Genomic DNA, 21,594 nt, shown 5'->3' with positions numbered 1-21,594 from the left:
TAACCAAAGTCACAGGTCATGGGTAAAAACACCCCCTCACTTTTGGCAGATACCTGCACTCCAAGCTTTGCTTATTTAATTAGAATGCATCATCTAACAGCATTGACTGTCTCACTTAGTTTTTTTCTTCTGCTAAACTTTACATTTTTCAAGAGTTAGGAATAGCTTCTTAATGGGACTTTCTCCCAATTGGGGTTAGCTTTAAAAAAACCTCTGTCTATCTTTCAAATGAAAATCAACTAAAAATATGGAGCTACCAATCAGGCCCACCAGTGTATCACTCCAGTGTAACACAGTGGGCATATTTAAGCACTGCAGGTTCCTAAGTGAAAAGCCTTTGTAATGGCAGTCACTACCTATCTGCTCTGTAACAGTGCTCCTCCCTAGTTGAATGTCTTCTTCCTCTACCAGCTCTCCAGGGTCCTGACACCCTGGGAACTGAAGGAAAAGAGAAAAAAGAGAAAAAAAGAGAGAGAAAAGAGAAAAAAACTGAAGGAAAAAGTGCCACTGTACCACTGTCCATGCCCTCCTCTTCTCTTAAGGAGTAGAAGAGAAAAAAAGTAATGTGAGCAGTGGCCAAAGCTCCTCAGGATACAGAGCTATCCTTATTTTGTTTGCCTGGGAAAGACAATCATGTAGAAAGATAGTCATGTAGAGATAGATAGTCATTTCTTGTTACAGTAGAAAAAATTTTTAAAGCAGACAAAATGCACAAAAGGTATTAAATTTGGGGGGAAGAAATAAATGATGTGATGGTATATCATCTAGAACTCAACGAAGCAGCCTTCTAGAATAATATCACACTAACTCCCTCTACAATGCTCTTTGGCCTCGGTATATCTTTCTCTAAAATGAAGGTTCTGGGTTGGACATTAGATGAGACAACTCTACACTGCCTTGAAATCATTCAACTCTGACCTCGAAAGTTTAGGTCATACTTTGTCAAAGCACACGAGGTTTATTTGTCCACACATATTGATCCTCTGTGGAGAGATGCAGAAGATTTTCTTTTTCTTCAGCCTCTTCTGGGCATACACAATGCCTGTGGTCAGGGCAGCTGGCAGCACAGGAGGGACAGTCACAGTGAGAAGTAGTAGGGCCATAGTTGCTGTATCTTTTTGAGAAACCTGAGAAGAGAGAGAGAGATACAGGTTAGCCTAGCGGAGCAGGCTGGCACATTTCTGGCATAATCTTCAATATCAAAGGTGCTCTGACTTTCTGAATATATTCAGTTCATAGTTCTCTTGACAGGACCAAATGTTTTATTGAATGTTCATCTAAAGATAAACAAATATTTCTCACAACAGAGCCTCTGAGTTCTACATAAGGATTACCTCTCCCATACCTTCCTTCTCTGTTTACCACATGATGTTCAGGATGATCAGGAAGAGCAATATACTGTAACTTTTCACATGAAGGCTTGACTGTTAGGTTAGAAATCTCTTCCCTCTTAAAACTTAAAAACTCCATGGTGCAGTGGCTAGAATGTGGTCTTTTTTGAAGCTACCTTTCTATTCATGTTATTCATATCTAGTTACAGAGTCCAGACCTGTTTCTGGCAGACAGTATGTTGCAGTTGAATTCATTTGGTGACATGATATAAATGATGATCAAGATTCTTCCATGAGCTGGAGAAGAACCTCAATGAATCTTCATTATTCTTAGCCTGAGTTTGGTTCCCAGCTCTACATAGTCCTCCAGTACTCAGCGATACTCCAAGTATCAACTAAAAAAGGTACTCCAAGTATCACAAAGTGATACTTCTGTCCTGTAAGACAGAGCCAGGGTAATCATAGCCTCTAAGCACTGATAGGTGTGGCTCATAAAAATAGACAAAACAAAGATTCTTCCAAGAGCTCATCTTTCTGTGGTCATCCTTTCTTACAGGAAAGCTGATAATAAATATACATTATTTTTACAATCACCTACTGTATGGCAGATACTGTGTAGGGCAACATACTTTTAAAACTTACTTCTCTATTGCTTTTTCCATTTAACATATTAAAAGATTGAACTTTAGGTACTTAAATAGCTTTTTTAAATACCAATTCCAATGCATGTAAAGTCTGAACTTGAGAATTCAACTTCAGTGTATTATAGTAGCGTTCTGTTCTGAGATCATTAAAATTACAGGAGCTTTCCAAATAGGAAAATGACAGGACCAAGGACAAAACAAACATTGCTTTTTTTTTTTTACTTTTTCCATGTAAAAACATGGACATTAATGGATCTACCTTTATAATCTTATCTAGTTTTAATGAAATAAAATGTGATGGTAGCTATAAAATATCCTTTGTGCACTGGAAACATAACATCAAGTTCAGTAACTATGGCTGTGGATCTTATCTCAGTTCATCACAAAAGCTATCATATCCTTTTTTCTCCCATCCACATCCACAGAGATGTTTTGACCTGAGAACTTGGATTTTCCTAATTCCGGGCCAATCCAAAGAGAGGCAGTCAAAAGTTTAAAGGATCTGGCCCACAGGATAGTGATTAGTTTTTTCTATTTTGGTTTGCACCTTATGTGATTTCTGCCCCTCCCTCAATGCCAAGTTATTTCTATTCAAGAGAAGATTTTTTGATTATTAATCTTCCCAGTACTCCTGTTTCCCAGAGCCCGAGTTTTTTTATACTCCAGTAAGTTCCATTTCTTTGTCTCTGACAGTTGGCCTTGTTCTCTCCAGAATCAATTCTATTTGCATGTGTAAGTCCTGTCTTGCACTAATCTACCCTAAAAATGCTTCTTGAGGCTTGTCTCAGTTTCAAAAGACTACTCAGAGCTCTCTTTGTCATTTAAATAGTAAAAGAAGTGTTAGACTTTACAACTTTTTACAAGTGCTTTATTGAACTTTCACTGACCACATGTGGTAATTTACATAACTATTTGTTAATTACTTTAATAATAATTTATTTCAGCAAATAAATATTAAAAGTATTTGTCACACTGACCACATTTATCAATCAACACATGTTGATAAAAGTTAAAAAAATTGATGGTGTAGATATAAAATATGCTTAACATCGAAGAAAATTTTTAGCAGACACTGATTATAAAATGATAAAACAAACTCATAACTATTATCAAATACTTTTAATTAAGTTATATCCTTTTTTAAGATAGCCTGTTGAAAAGTATCACCTCTAATACTTACCCCATGGTACATATATACACCCAGGGCATAGAAAAAGCCCAGAATTCCAAGGAATGCCAGAAATACTATGAATTTGAAGGCATCACTGTACAGCTTGAAGTTTAGAGGTCGGGGATAGAGAATGGATCTCACCAAATCCCCCTTTGCTGTATTGTACCCTACAAGAAAAGAATTACAGGTAGAATTATACCATTATTACAACTTTTCCTAAGGTCAAATATACTTTGCATTAAATTAAGGATGGCTTAATAAGGCCATTTGAATATGGAATAAAAATAGCACTAGTATGACATACAGCAACTATGCTACAAGTTAGCAGGAATAATAAAAATATTTACTGAATGCTTTACTCTCTCTCTATTAGTTTTCATAATCTAAACAAAAGTTATGGAGGAATAATATCTAATGCAATATGCATTGGATCTGTGGGAAAAAATCAGGTTAGGACAAATACAGAGATGGAGACAAGATCACAAAAGGCACTGCTCAGTTATGTGAGGTGAAAAAAGTAGGAATCATATAGTCATGGAAGTTTTAGAGCATCATGTGCTGTGAATGGGTACTTTCAAACTATATTTTAGAAATGTGAATGGGGTGATCATTGAGGGATAGGTTGGGTAAAAGTCAGGAAGAAAATTAAAAGGGAATTCTCAAAGGAATATAACTGTTGTTATAATAGACAGGAGATGATAAATGAAGATCTATGCAAATAGCAACCATGAGCACGAAGGAAAAGACAAAACGTAGGGATCATTTGTACAATTAACAGGATGTGGCACTCCATTTGGCATGAGAGAGAATGGGGAGTTAAAAACAATAAGTAGCTAGCTAAATGGTGATTCTGATAAAGATGATAGAATATGAGCTTACTTTTAAACAACTTGAACTTAAATTATCTAAGGGCATCCACATAGAAGTATCCAGGATCTTGAAACAAGAGCTCAATATATAAATCTTTTAGGGAAAAGGCTGCTCAGGTGGTAACTGTTTTCTTAGTAATCACTTAAGTGTCAAGACAGAAAAGAGAATAATCCTATGGACATGAACACTCAAAATAAGAATAATTTTTCTTTTGTATGTGCTTCACTGCCGTATGTCCTTCACCATACACAAGGACATTCACATCGAACCATTCCATTAGAAGTGGCAACTCAGACCCAAAAAAATCTGGCTGAAAACATGTGTGGTTGTTTAATTATCAGAACGTGACAAACACTAATATACATAAAGCGTCCCTATTCTGATTTTTCGTATCCTGTTCTTATTGCTTGTTAAGCACTTATCCCAAGTGGACTATATTCCAAGTATCTACAAACCTGTTTGCAGAACAACTGCTCTCACTGGTCCTTGTCCAGAGGGCTTGACCTGGATGACTTCTGTTCCGCAGAAAAGGACATGTTTTCGGTAGTCCTCCAAACTGTGACATTTCCAAGCTGTGGTACTCTCCACATGGGGCAATGGTGTCTTTGTAACAGGAATACTTTCTCCTAAGGAAGATTGTTTTTTATTGGTTCTGTATAAACTCACATGGTTATTTAAGGCTGGTGCTTGGCAATTTCAGGAAGTCATAAATGGAGACTAATCTTAAGTCTATAAATTAAGATCAGTCTTAAGCCCATACCTTGAGATAAGTGACTTTATGAGGTTGATAGTGATACTAAAACAATGGTAGCCTTGGGGCCGGAGAGATGGCGCAGTGGTGTTTGCCTTGCAAGCAGCCAATCTAGGATGATTATATTTTAATATTTATTTAAATTCTGCCTGTCTTGTCCACACCTGAATTTGGGGTGTGTAATTAAAAAGGCAGCCCATTTACAGTATTTATCATAACATGAGATGCACTCCTTCCCGAAAGTGCAAATTTGGAGCAAATGCTGCCTGGAGCTGAAGCCTGAGTGCAGGGGAGAAGAGCATCTAAAAATTATGTGTGTTTCATAGAGCAAAAATATGGTAAGTAGAATTGTCATTATGTTCCAAAGTGTCCATTAAGCCCAGTTGTTCCCATTCATCCACTTATTCAGAAAAATATGTCCAAGTGCTTACTTTGAGGACACTGTTAGGCCTATACATGATTAATACAAAAATCCTGCTCACATAACACTCAGACATCCTGGGAGGTAAATAATTAAATAATTAAGAAACAATTAGGCATATATTTTGCCAATACTCTCTATCAGGTGATATGAGCCCATTCAGGAAAGATTTTCTGAACAATAAATAACTGACAATCTGAAAGGGAAATAAGGCCAGCCCCATCAAGAGGATAAAGAAAAAAACAGGATATTGAGTATGAAGATAGAACTCAGCAATTCTAAACATACAGAGACATCTGAAAAAATGGTGCCTTGCTGAAGTCTATACTGGTTCTACATGTTGGATATGCTAGATTTGGGAGTTTGTTGGAGAGACAGACACTAATATAACAAGATAAGAGAATGGTCTCACCCTTTTGCCAATTCACAAATTTACCTTCATACTACCTTTATGCTCTTATTTTTCTATGGGATAATTGCCCAGACACTACTTCCTGCCTCTCCTTATGTGTTTACTTCATGGAGGCATCCCCATGTCAATGATTCAGAGGCTTTACTCACAATTACATTTTTACTCTTGTTAGTTGCACTGGAAAAAAATTAGCTGTGATTAATTTGTTCTCTTTTTTTTTTTTTTTCATTTTTTTTTTTATTTAAACACCTTGATTACATACATGATTGTGTTTGGGTTTCAGTCATAAAAGGAACACCACCCATCACCAGTGCAACATTCCCATCACCCAAGTCCCAAATCTCCCTCCTCCCCACCCAACCCCCGCCTGTACCCTAAACAGGCTCTACATTTCCCTCATACATTCTCAATATTAGGACAGTTCAAAATGTAGTTATTTCTCTAACTAAACTCATCACTCTTTGTGGTGAGCTTCCTGAGGTGAGCTGGAACTTCCAGCTCTTTTCTCTTTTGTGTCTAAAAATTATTATTACAAGGGTGTCTTTCATTTTTCTTAAAACCCATAGATGAGTGAGACCATTCTGCGTTTTTCTCTCTCTCTCTGACTTATTTCACTCAGCATAATAGATTCCATGTACATCCATGTATAGGAAAATTTCATGACTTCATCTCTCCTGACAGCTGCATAATATTCCATTGTGTATATGTACCACAGTTTCTTTAGCCATTCGTCTGTTGAAGGGCATCTTGGTTGAATTTGAAGTTACAATGGAACAAATCTTTTTTTAAAAAGTATCTCAACCACACTCTACTCTCACCTAAATTATGAAAGTATCTAATCCTTCCACTCACAGTGCTCCTATATTCATCATATGGTATCTGACATGGGTATCTTTTTTTTTTTTGCCCACAACAATCAATTCTACCAAGCCTGCCGATATCCCTACAATTTCACTCAATTCAATGCAGCTGTAACATGATCTAGCTGCTGACAGCAACTTATCATTCAGGTTGTGGGCTTTGTCACTCAAGACTTTTTCTTCCCAACATCAAATGCAAAGTATAAATCTGAAATTCCCACAAAGCCTCTTAAATTTGATTAACTTGCTGGAAAGGCTCACAGAACTTAAGGAAACAATTTGGTTTGCAAGTTTATTCTCTGATGTGACAAAGGATTCAGGTAAATAGTAAAATGAAGTGAGGTCTGAGAGGATGCTAAACATAGCAACTAATTTGTCTGTTTGGATAATTATAGGAATTATATTCCTCCCTTCTTGTATTTGGATTTACCAGTCTGGGAGATTTCCTGAATCCTCACTATTAAAGTTTTATGTACGCTTCTTTATAATGGCAAGATTATATAAATTCCAAGTCCTCTCCCCTTCCCAGAGAATAGAAGTGAGTAGAGGGACACTGAAGATTCCAAGCTTCAATTCATTACTTTGTCTAGGGAAAATAAAAAGCTATGACAAGTCCACTACAGTCAGATCACTAGAGCTGAAGAATATGCTCCTAGATCTGACATCATTTAAGATTTTTTTTTTAAAAATTCAGAAACTCTGTTTAAGGAATCGGAGGCAGGGGCCAATATGTGTATTTTCTATTAGTACACTACTTCTAACTGGTCTTTCCCCTCCAGTCTACATTTAATCAGTTAATTGCTGTTCATCATTTCCAGATGAAACCAATCAAAACTCCCTTTTGGCAGCATATTCTTTACTCAAAATTCCTTGTACTTCCCCTTTGCCAAAACTAATGAAACTCAAACTCCTTGGGGATATCTTAACCTGAGCACGTGTTACTGTCTCTCCCAACTCCACATTCCAGACCCAGTTAGCCCCTTGGATGTCCTATGATAAAATCCTGCTCTGAAATTATCATTATTTTTTATGCTTTAATGAAAAAGAGTTTTAAAGATGTAAAGAAAATTAGCTCACAGTTCAAAAAAGACTAATTTTTTTATTGTAAGAATTTATTCAAGAGACAAAATTGATTAACATAATGAGGTAAAATAACATAACATAATATAGTGACATAACATAACATATAATATAATTGATATAATAATAATACATGTAAGTCAAAGAAAGTTTCTGATTAAAAACACATTTTTTTCCATAATGGCTTACATCTCTTTCACAGTAGTATTTTAGGTACATATTAACATTGAGTCGGGGGAATACCCATCACCAACTATGTCCTCCCCCCATTCCAGTTCCCTTTCTACAACCCCACCATTACCCCCAGGGCTGCTAGAGTAGGTGGACCCCTCTTTGTCTGGATTACTACTAGTGATCACATATCTGTTTGGTCCTGGGTCCCTCCCTTGTTTCCTCTTCTATTTAAGAGGCGGAGCTAGAAAAATCGAGGTATGTGGTTTTGTTTGAAGGCAAGAAAAGCAATAGAATGGGGTACAAAATAAGAGGAAAAAAAAGGAAGTCAAAAGTCAAATACGCTGAAAATGAGCTGAGTCCCTTTAGAGGCTTCCAACCTCAGTTTGAGAGAGGATGTGATGAAATACCACAACAATACAGAAAAAATTATCGAATTAAATAACCGGTGAGCACTACAGCAATAAAGATAGGCACCAAACAATAGTCTCGGTTCTGAAATCAAATCATGCTTGAGTGCAAAAAGAAAGAGAAAGACAAGACAAAATAAAGTAAAATAATATTGGAGACATCAACCGTAATCTCCACACCAAAATAAAGAAGTCAAAATAATTGATCAATCGATAAATAAACATATGGAAAAATAATTGTTTTGTGCTTTTTTTTTTCTCCTTTTCTTTATCCCCTTGCATAGGCACAGTAATCATTGGGGATTTTAGAGGCAAGTAAAAATATTCATAATACTTCCTGGTTCCAATATTTAAAAAGTAGATGAAGTTTAAACTTAATTAATCTTTCAAAAACACTTCAATTAGCAAGATGTCCTATGATTTTTCTAATTTATAAATAGTCTGATATTGATTATAGTAATACTGATTTAAGCTTCCTAGGGAGTAAATATGAGACAGAACTTTAACATGTATAACTTCTATTATTCTTCAATTTCTCAGCTACTAAATAGCAGGTTCAATACACACAAACACACACACACACACACACACACACACACACACACACACACATATATATATATATAATGCATGAATGAATTAAATAAGAATGATTACCCAAGTTTTTCCCTAATTGGATTTTCAAAACTAATTTTCTACCATGGTGCATTTTTCATACCTTAAGGTACAAAAAGTCATAAACATTTTTATTAGCAATATTGAATATTTGTCAGGAGATTTCTCTAGTCAAGAATTATCCCTAAAACATTTTCTTTAAAAAAATTATAGCATTCTTTCATGTAGACTTATTAGTTGCATTCTAAATGACTTTCAAAAACAGAGAACATACTAACAAATCTCAAAATCTTTGCACTGTATTATCTTGAAATCAGCCTTTGAAAAAGGCAGACACTTATAGCTTATTTCAAATGTTTTCTGGCTTTTGAATCACAAATTAGTAATCCACAATATAGACTTAGAGTAATATTAAGATAAAGTTTACTGCACATACAATTGATGACATGGGGTCAGGAAGGGATTAAATCAATCAAGGATGTAAGTTATTTAGAATTAATATTTCAGAGATGATTCTCAAATAAATTGATTTTCCACAAAGACTATTTCAAATATATCAGAGACTACTCACATATTAGTAATGAGTCTCATATCTTGGATTTATTTATATATTCATGCAAGGATAGATTTGCCTACTAACATGTACAGGTCTAAGTAGGCCAGAGAAGTTTAAGAAGAAAATTCTCTCATCACTCATTGTTCATTCAGTTTCTGGTATCTGAAAGTCCTATTTTTATGAAATATAGTTTTTCACTTGTTCACAATTATAAAATTGTCCATCATGTGAAAATGTTGAAAATTACATGTTATTTGTTTTTTATTTCTGGATCCACTAAATTTAAGCTACTTGAGGGCAGACATCAGTTTTCATTTATCTTGGTGTCTACAGGTAGCAGATATGTCTAAATTTTTGTTGACTAATGAATATGTTAATAAATAAATAAAACCAGAAAATAGTAGAAAAGAGAAAAAAAGAAAAAAGGAAGAGATAACATAAATTGATTGATTAGAAGCTTTTATGAAGACTACAAATGTGAAAACTTTGGACATTCCTGTTTGTTCTTCTGGGAATGACCTACACATTTCAGACACATACATATCAAATAAATTAGAATGTCTAGTGGAGAGAGAGAGAGAGAGAGAGAGAGAGAGAGAGAGAGACAGAGAGACAGAGAGAGAGACAGAGAGACAGAGAGAGAGAGAGAGTGAATGTCACTTCTTTCCCCTTCTAGTCCCTAAGAAAATAAGGCAGTAGACATGCCCAGAGGGTTGACTGAGAACAGCTTCCCATTTGATCCTCCAAGAACCTCCAGAAGTAGTTCCTGCGTTCAGAACTAGGAGTAACACCTGAATATCATCAGATGCAAAAATTATATGTACTGATGAATGGCAGAGCCTGATCTCACTTCATGCTTTTCAACACCACTGCAGCCCAAGAACCCCAGCTGCCGAACAAGACCCACGGCTGTCAGTGCTGGGACCAACCCTGCCCAGAAGAGCCTGTGGAAACCATGTGAATGGAGATGAGCCGCCACGCCCACGAAGGGTGGAGCCTGAGGAGCTCCACTTCACCAGCCATGCATATCCTCTAGCCAATGAACACTAGCAAACATATAGAAAGCATCACACTGCAACATGACATGGAGGGGGGGGAATTCATAGAGAATAAAAATGGCAGCTCTGATGACCCAAAAAGTGCCAACCACCTGCTTAGCCTCTCAGTAAAGAGTTTAGAGAAGAAATACGGGAGATCTTCATAGAACTCAAGAAAGCATGAATTGAGCAGAATGAACCACAAATAAGAATAAGAGGATATAAAAATAAAAATGAGAAAATACCAAACTAAAATAACAGGATTGAAAAACTTGATCGGAGAAATGCAAACCTCACTAGAAAGCCTTTGCAACAGAATAATAATAGCTGAGGACAGAATCAGTGAGCTGAAAAAAGTTATCTGAAAAGAGCCCTTAACAAATAATCAGACAATGGGAAGAGATCCTCAAAGATTGTCTACAGATGAAAATAGAAGTATTCGATAAACTCAATAAAAATATAAAAATCATTGGAGTCTCAGAGATCCAGAAAGAATTTTTTCATGAAGAATCAGTAGTCAAGGCCATTGCAGAGAAAAATCATAGAATGCATGCAGCCAAATACTGCATACATGAAGAGTTAAAAGAGAACCAAAGAGAAGCACTTCAAGACACATCTTAGTAACAATGACTAATCACACAGATAGGGTTAAAATACTGAAAGCAGCAAGATCAAAAATGAAATTACATTCAACAAAGAATCCTTAAGATTTATAGTAGTTCTGTCAAAAGAGACCCAAAGACAGTGGTGGAATATAATGACAAAACTGAATAAAATGAATGCTTCGCCTAGAATACTTCACCCAGCCAGACACACATTCATATTTGAAGGAAGCATATATAGCTTCATGGATAAACAACAGCTCAGAAACTTAACAGACTCAAAAACAGTCTGAAAAGACAAACTGAAATATCTACTTTAAGACAAGACAGATCGACAAACACAGCAAATTCCTATGCCACAAAACAAGAGAAACTGGAAGAAATGGATACATTCTTGGTCACTTATAATCTTCCTCAGTTAAACCAGGATGACCTAGCATATTTAAACAAACCCATCACAATTGAGGAACTAAAATTATATTCAACATTCTTCCCCAAAACAAAAGCCCCAGCCCAGATGGATTCACTAAAAATTCTTTCAAACCTTTCAAGAGAACCTACTACCAATACTTTTCAGGTTCTCCCAGAAAATTGAAACACTACCAAATAGTTTTTATGAAGGTTACATTACCTTGGTACCAAAAACAGAGATGCTGCAAAAAAAGAAAAAAGAAAACTACAGGAGTCAGAGTGGTGGTGCAAGTGGTAGGGCATTTGGCTTGTACATGTTAGCCTAGGATGGATTGCAGTTTGATCCCCACCCCAAGCATCCCATACGCTTTCCCAAGCCAGGAGTGATTTCTAAGTGCATAGCCAGGAGTAACCCCTGAGTGTCACTGGGTGTGGCCCAAGAAAAAGAAAAAGAAAGAAAAGAAAGAAAAGAAGGAAGGAAGGAAGGAAGGAAGGAAGGAAGGAAGGAAGGAAGGAAGGAAGGAAAAGAAAGACAGAAGAAAAAGAAAGAAAGAAAGAAAGAAAGAAAGAAAGAAAGAAAGAAAGAAAGAAAGAAAGAAAGAAAGACAGAAAGACAGAAAGACGGAAAGAAGAGAGAGAAAGAAAAAAGAAAGAAAGGAAGACGGAAAGAAGAGAGCGAAAGAAAAAAGAAAGAAAGGAAGGAAGGAAGGGATGGAGCGATGCAGGGAGGTAGGAAGGTAGTGAGGTCGGGAGCGAAGAAGTAAGAAAGAAAGAAAGAAAGAAAGAAAGAAAGAAAGAAAGAACGAAAGAAAGAAAGAAAGAAAGAAAGAAAGAAAGAAAGAAAGAAAGAAAGAAAGAAAGAAAAGAAAGAAAGAAAGAAAGAAAGAAAGAAAGAAAGAAAGAAAGAAAGAGAAAGAAAGAGAGAGAGAGAGAAAGAAAGAGAAAGAAAGAGAGAGAGAGAGAGAAAGAAAGAAAGAAAGAAAGAAAGAAAGAAAGAAAGAAAGAAAGAAAGAAAGAAAGAAAGAAAAAAGAAAAATCACAGAACAATATCCCTGATATTGCAAAGATACTCAACAAAATTTTAGGAAATAAAATCCAAAGCCTCATCAAGAAGGTCATACACCATGAACAAGTAGGTTTCATTCCAAGAATGCAAGGATTATTTAATGTATGCAAATCAATCAACTCAATACATCATATCAACATAAACAAAATAAAAAATAAATAACAGTAGATGCAGAGAAAACATTTGATGAGGTCTGACAACTGTTGATAATTAAAAAAAACTCTCACAAGATGCAAGTAGTTGAAATTTTTCTCAGTATATTCAAGGCCGTTTACTACAAGCCAATGGCAAACATTACACTCAATGGAGATAAGAATAAAAGCCTTTCCTCTAAAATCTGGTACAAGAAAAGTTTGCCCCCTTTTACCACTCTTTTTCAACATAGTACTGGAAGTACTTGCCATTGAAATTAGTCAAGAAAAATATATCAAGGGCATCCAGATAGTAAAGGAAGAAGTCAAGCTATCACCATTTGCAGATTACATGCTACTATATTTAGAAAACCAAAAGACTCTATCTAAAAGTTTCTAATAGCAAAGTGGCAGGCTACAGTATTAACATGCAAAAATCAATGGCTTTATATACACAAATAATGATATAAAAATGGACATTTAAAATGTCCCATTCATATTAGCGCCATAGAAATTCAAATACCATGGACTCGACTTGACTAAAGAGATAAGGATCTATACAAAGAAAACAACAAAACCCTGCTTCAAGAAATAAAAGAGAACACAAAGGAAACACATACCTGTTCATAGATTTGGAAGATTAACATCATTAAAATTGCAATGATTCCCAAAGCATTATACAGATTTAATGCAATCCCTCTAAGGATACCCATGACATTTTTCAAAAAATAAATCAAACACTTCGAAAATTCATTTGGAACAATTCTGGAACATCCACAAATAGCTAACACAACCCTTAGGGGAAAAAAGATGGGAGCATCACTTTCCCCAACTTTAAATTGTATTACAAAGCAATAGTCAGTCATTAAAATAGCATAGTATTGGAAAAAAGACAGACCCTCAGATCAATGGAATAAACTTGAATATTCAGAGAATGTTCCCTAGACATACAATCAGTTAACCTTTGATAAAGGGGCAAGAAACATGAAATGGAACAAGGAAAGGTTCTTCAACAAGTGGTGTTGGGAAAACTGGTAAGTCACATGCAAAAAAGTGAACTTAGACTTTCATCTAACACCATGCAAAAAGGTCAAATACAAGTGGATTAAAGACCTTAATATCAGACCCAGAATCAGAGGTATATTGAAGAACACATAGGTAAAACACTCCATGACTTCGAGACTAAAGGCATCTTTCATGAGTAAGCACCGCTGTTCAAACAGGTGAAAGCAGAGATTAAAAAAATGGAACTAGGGGCCAGAGAGATAGCATGGAGGTAAGGCATTTGCCTTTCATGCAGAAGGTCATAGGTTCAAATCCCGGCATCCCATATGGTCCCTGAGTCTGCCAGGAGCGATCTCTGAGCGTAGAGCCAGGAGGAACCCCTGAGCGATGCCAGGTGTGACCCAAAAACCAAAAAAAAAAAAATGGAACTATATTAAATTGAAAAGTTTCTGCACCTCAATGGAAATAGTGACTAGGATACAAAGGCCACCCACAGAATGGGAGAAATTATTCACCAATACCCCTCAAATAAGGGGCTAATATCTAAGATATAGAAAGCACTGACAGATCTTAACAAGAATTACACATATAACCCTATCAAAAACTGGGGAGAAGAAATGAATAGAACTTCCTCAAAGAAGAACTACAAATGCCTGAAAGACACATAAAAACATGTCCCACATTACTGATCATCAGGGAGATGCAAATGAAAACAACAATGAGACACCATTTCATGCCACAGAGACTAACACACATAAGAAAAACCATGTTTGCAATCATGATGCTTAAATAAAGATACTTTTTTTAAAAAAAAGTTTAACCTTTAGCTTAATGTCTCATTAAAAAACTATTACAATTATATATATATATATATAGCTGTCTGACAAGTAAATAAAAGATACAAGGGAATGTAAAGGTAAGGTTTTATATAATAAAAGGCAAAAATGTACTAAAAATAAAATAAAATTTGTCACTAAAATATAAAAATATACTCAAACTATATTTGTGAGAACCAATTAAGAAGCTATAGAGATATTAAAGTAAGTAAAGTAATTACCAACATGTCAGTGACCGAGTTCAAATTTCAACACATTTCTCCTGATCCCCAAGAATGTTCTGAGCACAGAATAAGTTCTAAGCACACTGTTTACGGCCTATGGCCATAAATATAGCCATATATATGTGTGTATGATTATATATGAGGTTAAAATATCTGGAAGGTATTCACTCTAGGAATCCATTGAATTGGATTTTTTTAAGCTCTTTAACCATTAGTAGAAAATATCTTGAGACTGAATCATAGATGTAGATATTTATAACTAGAAAAGCTCTACTTTTGTGGAGATGTTAGGTATGAGTAAATAACTTTTCTTGGAAGAAAAAAGTAATTGGTTTTAATAAAGGATGATTTAATGTGGCTATGTCTCTGGAGTACATTTTTTTGGGGGGTCATACCTGGCAGCGCATACCAGAGGTTACTCCTGGCTCTGCTCTCAGAAATCGCTCCTGGCAGGCTCAGGGGGCCATATGGGATGCCAGAATTTGAACCACCATCTTTTTGCATGCTAGGCAAATGCCCTACATCCATGCTATCTCTTCAGCCCCGCTGGAGTACATATTTTATAAACAAATCACATTATGGCATTTGTTCAATAAACATTTGTTTTGTTTCTCTTTGGGAAACAAAAAAGAATAATCAGCGCTAACAGGGATGTTGGGAGAAAGAAACTCTCATTCACTGTTGGTGGGGATGTCATCTAATCCAGCTTTTATGAAAAATAATATGGATATTCCTCAAAAAAACCCTGAAAATTGAGCTCCCATATGACCCAGCTATACCACTCCTAAGAATAGATCCTCTGAACACAAAAACACAACACAAAAATGCCTTCTGCACCTCTATATTCATTGCAGTGATATTTATAATAGCCAGAATCTGTAGAACAACCCAGATGTCCAACAATAGATGAGTAGCTAAAGAAACTGGTACATATACACAAAGGAATACTGAAATACTATTCAGCCATCAGAAAAAAAAATGAATTCATGACATTTTCCTACACAAGGATGGACATGGAAACTATTATGCTGAGTGAATTAAGTCAGAGGGAAAGAGATAGTCACAGAATAGTCTCACTCATTTGTGGGATTTAAGAAAAATAAAAGACAGTATAGTAATAATACTCAGAGACAATTGAGATGAGGGATGGAAGGTCCAGCCCACAATATGAAGCTTACCACGAAGAGTGGTGAGTGCAATTAATGAAATAATTACACTAACAACTATCATGACAGTAATAGTGAGTGAGAGAAATAGAATGCCTGTCGAACAGGGAGGGGTTTGGGGAAGAGAGAGGGGGGGGGCTTTGGTGGTAGAAAGGTTGCACTGACAAAGGGGGTGGTCTTTTTATGACTGAAACCCAACTAGGAACATGTTTGTATCATGATGCTCAAATAAAGATAATTTTTAAAATAGAAAAATCTGGGATAAAGAGAGGACAGGGCATTTGCCTTGCAAAAAAAATTTTGAATCTACTAAAAATTACCCTTTAAACCTCTAGAGTTGAGTTGGGGAGATAGGTCAAAGGGCTAGAGTCCATGATTTGCAAACAAATAACGTACCTGGGTTAAAACCCCAGTATTGCAGAATTTTTACTCCTATGAGCTCAACCAAAAGTAACCCCTGATTACTGACAAGCATCTTACTAAAGCCAAAATATATAAAATACAATAAATAAATAAATAAATAAATAAATAAATAAATAATAAAATGCTAAAAAAATAAAACAGTAGTTACAAAATAGGATCTGGGAACATCAAGTTAACCAATACCTTGGTTTAAGTGCTTTGTTTTCTTCATAGAACATTTTACTGTTGTAATATATGTCATAGAATACTCATATTTTCTCTATCCTTACTGTAATGTCAGATTTGTGAGGGCATATATAATATATTGTCAACTTCAGTACCACCAGCATCTAAAATAGACATTAATGGAATTAATGAATGAACTACTGGACAAATTAATTGAAATCTCAGCTTCGCTGCTTTATAGCTGTGTTGCCTTGGGTAATTAGATACACTTTCTAGACCTTAGATTTTTCATATGTTATAGAGTTGTAAAATATATTAAAATGTGTATATAGAATTGGCCATGGACTAATACATATGAGAACCACAAAAATTTAACTAGTGTGTGAAGGAGAAATGTCAAAATAATAATAGCTTTTCATTCATCACATTTCCTTTTGATACTGAATACTTCGTGAGGAGATAGAGCTAGACAGGAATCATTGGCTTGGGAGGCAGAAAAGCAAAGGTTAGAATAACTAGTTAATTACTAATTTTGAATTTTAATAGTCATTTGGAATTTTATCATGGATTTTAGTGATAATTTAAAAAAAGGAACAAAATCTATCTAGTCCACCAAACCTTTCCCTTTCCTACTTTTTTAGATAAATGATATACTTAGATTAAAAAATAGAAAACTTCAAAGGAAAATCTACATGTTGTATGCTCCTACATAAAAGGTGGAATACTTCAATGTAGAAAAATGGATATGGAGACATTCTAGAAGGTAAAAGGCAACAAGGTCCCACTTACTTGGTAGGTGGATTAGATTTAGTTTAGGGAATCACTCAGCCATGAATGAAGTGAGAACAACAGAAAGAGAGCAGCCACAGACACACACTTGTCAGTCTTGAACAATTTGGGGTGACCAAGCTACAATGGGGAGAATCTGTTCATTGGCAGTTATTTTATTTGTCAGATACTTCATATTGCGTAGAGTAAGTAAAAACAAAGTTTCTTACATAGGTATGTACATTTATGGCAATGGGATGAGATTAATTAAAGAAGATACTATAAGGAACATGTAACCCAATTTGATTACACAACACAGAAAGACAGGTGAAGCCTAGGATTACAATTATTATCTTTTCCCTTACACAGTTCCTTGTATCTCAAAGCAAATTCCACTTGCCAAGTCTGATTCTTTCCTCTCTCCCTGGCTGAGCAAGACTTTTACCATAGTTTCTGCGTTTGTAAATGGGGTATTAGGATAGCAATCTGTTGATCAAGTTTGTTTTGTGCCATCATAAGCAAAAGCTTATGCTATTTGTAAATATAAATTCTTACAGAGATGCTACACATATTCGCTACTTTTTTATATAAATGAAAGAATATTTTACACATGGGAACAAACCTATGAGTCATACCTGTAGACTATACTTCAAAAATACATTTACAATTTCAAAAATCTAAATCTAATCTGATTGTTTAATCAGTGTCCTTCCCACAAATAAGCACAATGAATTGGGGATGTACATAGGCTCTATAATAAAGCCTTCAGAGCCTGATGGTACTTAGCTCCATTTTATGTGTGTGGAAAGAGAAACCTAAAACACAGACCCCAGTGTTAACCCTGAACATAGTCTGGTATGGCCCCTAAAACAAACAATGAAAGTAAATTAAAGAAAAGATATTAAAATAGGAAAATAATAAACCACAAAGTTTTGCACTGCAAATAAACAAACATAAAACAATAACAACCCACAACAATTAAAAATAAAAACAAAAACAACAATAAAACCCACAGTGGCTAAAATAAAAACACTCAGCTGAAAAAGAGAGAAGAACATTCTCACATCACACCTCTGAAAAAGGCCTAATATTCCAAATGTTATAAATCATTCAAACAACTTAATAATAAGAAAACAATCTCATCAAGAGATGTGAAGAGGAACATAAAGATTAATTTCCTCAAAGAATATATTCAGATGGCCCATAGATTTATGAAAAGGTGTTCATGATCACTTATTATCAGAACAATGAAAATTAAATTAACAATGAGATATCACCTCACATTAATGTAAATAACCTCTATTAAAAACCCAGGAAACAATTAGTGCTGGTAAGAATGTGGTGAAAAGATTCAACTCAGATTCTCTATTGATGGTATCATTATTTGATTCAGCCTCTATAGAAAAATACATGTGCCATTCTTAAAAAATTAAAAACATAGGTTATATAAGGAATGATGCAATCATGCAATTCATTGATATATGGATGGAACTGGAATATATCAAGTTAAATGAAATAAGCCAGAAGAAGAGGATGAATGCAGGATGATATCACTTATATGTGGTATTTAGAATAAATGTATGAGGAAATATAATGGTTTAAATGGGAGTTCTCTAGAACACTCGGCCCTAGTATATAGTGAGGATAAGTGAAGAAATAGATGTAAAATAATTGTGTGTAGCATCAAGGAGATTCAGGAACATTGAGTGTTAAAAATGTAGAGAGCTAAATATCCAAACCATGAAGTGAACAACACTGAATTATAAAATTGAAATGGTAACAACCCAAACCTTAAAATGGTGTCTTTTATTATGGTAGGCTCAGAGAGGGAGGCAAGGGATAGAATAAAACCCTGGGAACATTAGTGAAGGGAAGTTAACACTGGTGGTGGGATTGGTGCTGAAATGATGTATGTCTAAAATGCAACTATGAATAACTTCCTAATATCACAACTACAATAATGTTGTAAATTTAAATGCTTTAAATAAAGGGTATTTTAATGTATCTTTCAAGGAAACAGATTAGGGTGTGCAAGAGATCTTTGGTTGAGGAACATAGTGACCAGTGGTTGGATTGGAGTTGGCAACACTACGTGCCTGAAACCCTATTGTTGGCATCTTTGCAAATCACAATGTCAATTAAAATTAAATTAATTTTTGAAAATATAAAATATTTTATATTTTTTATCAACTTAGAACTGGAGAATCTCATGCATAGTGAAGTGAGTTAGAAGGACAGGAATATATGATCTCATTCATTGGTGAGGTCTGAGAAAACAAAATAAGGGAAGTAGACAATGCCCAGTATAAATAATCCTGTAAATTCTGTCTACAGAATTGAATTGACCAAGCAAGGTATGAATAAGAGTGGCAGGCAATCAGGGAACCTATGGCCATAGGTTAAAGGCACTCCCTGAGAGTATGGTACAATAAAATATTAGGGCTAGGAGGTTATTTTTCCAATAACATCCAAAGAAATACCTTCTTTATTTTAGTGTAGAAAGGCAGCATTGTTCAGCATTTCCACATCTCTGGAATTTTCTGTGTGTTTCTGAGAATGAAGGCAAGACTGTGCACTATAGTCAAAGGCCCGATGCACTGAACCTTTTTGGACTCTCCTCCCTACATGTTTCATAAAAGTGTTCTTGCTGCCACTGAGATAAGCTGCTATTCAGCATCATACTGCTGCGAACTGTGAGATAGTTGCTGTCTTTGAGTAAAGCGCCCAGTATTTCTGAAGCATAATGCTGCACATTGGTACTATGGCAACATTCTGAATGAAAGATATGATCAATATGCAAATCCTCATCACTATCATTATAAAGCCATTAGATTTCAACACATTAAAGGAGTATTTTGTAATTATACTGTGCATATTTATGTTTACAACATTTTCTTGTCTCGATTTTAAATTAAGCAGACTTATTTTTAATGTGAAATCTGTGTTGAACAATTTATATTGGAATAGATAATGACTTCCTTTACATTTAGGTGATGTTGAATACTGTGTATGTCTTTGTGTGTCTTTGCACTGTTTGGAAAATACAGAAAATACAACAATACGTAAACATAAGAAAACTGTTACGTGTTTCTATTTATATGTGTGTGCTACTATGTAGTCTAGTGTTTTCTCTGTACTATGTTGTGTACGTGTTTTGTTAAATTGTTTATGCTTACGGGACCATATTCTGATGTGGTCAGGGCTTACTGCTTAGGAATCATTTCTGGTAAAGTTTGGGGGATTGTATGTGGTTTAAAGGTTGAAACTGGAACACCTGCAAGCAAAGCAAGTATCCTATCTCTCTCCAAAAGCAAACAAACAGAAAACAAGGGCTAAAATAAAAAGAGTCTACTGAAAGGGAGGAAATGTTCATATCTCACACCTCTGAAAAAGGATAGACCTTTCCCCCAACAATATTATCTCTTTACCCTTATTTATTATGGGGTTTTCTGTTGTCTAAGTAATATTTTTAAATAGTATAAGCAAACCATAAATAGAAAAATGATTTTCCAATTAGTGAAATTAATTGGAGAGATGACATTAAAGAACATAACTTTTAAACTGACTTCACTTAAAGGTTCAATTCATTCTCCTTTCTTGGGAAAACATAGGCTGTTTTCCATTGATTGAGCCCAGGGCTACCAGATATGTGAGCTGATGCTTTAGATGGTTTTATTTGGATGTGTATAAAAACTATTATTTTATATACCCTGAGATTAAAGAAGTCTCTTTTTTTTTGCCCTCCACTAAATTCTCAGCACCACAATTCGTCTAGCAAAAAACTGACCGTGTGCTACCTTAGATATTTTGTCTGGTTTTGTGCTTGTGCAAGATCAATAGTTGTTAAAGAACTTAAAATAAATAGAAACCAAGCCATGAAAATCATGGGTACACATGCCAGGCTGCCAAAAGCTGGCAATCTTGAAAGGAGAGGGGGGGCCAAGGTCCACTGCCCTGGAGAATCCATGCCTGCTGTATCCATCACCTATTATTACCATTAACTTTTGGCCCTACCTCACCACTCTTCTATGATTTTCTTTTTTTGTTTTTTTGTTTTGTTTTGTTTTTGGGTCACACCCGGCAGTTCTCAGGGGTTACTCTTGACTCTCTGCTCCGATATCGCTCCTGGCAGGCTCGGGGGACTATATGGAACGCCGGGATTCAAACCATCGACCTTCTGCATGCAAGACAAACGCCCTATCTCCATGCTATCTCTCCGGCCCATCCTCAATGATTTTCTTTAGAGACACCAATCTAACCAAACTTTATTTATTTCAGCATTTGGGTTGATATCAACAGGGTTTTTTTGAGCAAGAGCAGACACACCACCCCCATATACACTTTCCTTCTTCTGGGAGGACTGGCAGCTGAGAACATCCACCCCCCCCCAAAAAAAAAAAAAAAAAAAAAAAAACCAAAGTATCAGTAAAAACGCTTTGAATTCCTGAACGACTTTCTTTGTTTGATT

General features: G+C 35.4%; 1 protein-coding gene across 1 annotated transcript in view; it reads right to left on the bottom strand.

Moving 5' to 3' along the window:
- Positions 1–21,594, bottom strand: part of ATP13A5 (ATPase 13A5) — a 140,534-nt gene that overhangs the window by 70,251 nt on the left and 48,689 nt on the right. The window contains exons 10-12 of the mRNA XM_049775922.1: positions 4,472–4,642; positions 3,156–3,313; positions 939–1,127 (exon numbers count right to left, since the gene is read on the bottom strand). Coding sequence (XP_049631879.1) covers positions 939–1,127; positions 3,156–3,313; positions 4,472–4,642 — 518 coding nt within the window. The remainder of the gene's footprint in view (positions 1–938; positions 1,128–3,155; positions 3,314–4,471; positions 4,643–21,594) is intronic.

Source organism: Suncus etruscus, chromosome 6, assembly GCF_024139225.1.
Source record: "Suncus etruscus isolate mSunEtr1 chromosome 6, mSunEtr1.pri.cur, whole genome shotgun sequence".
In the NCBI taxonomy this organism is placed as follows: domain Eukaryota; kingdom Metazoa; phylum Chordata; class Mammalia; order Eulipotyphla; family Soricidae; genus Suncus; species Suncus etruscus.
The sequence above is the reverse complement of the archived record's forward strand: the minus strand, read 5'-3'. Positions and strand labels throughout refer to the sequence as shown.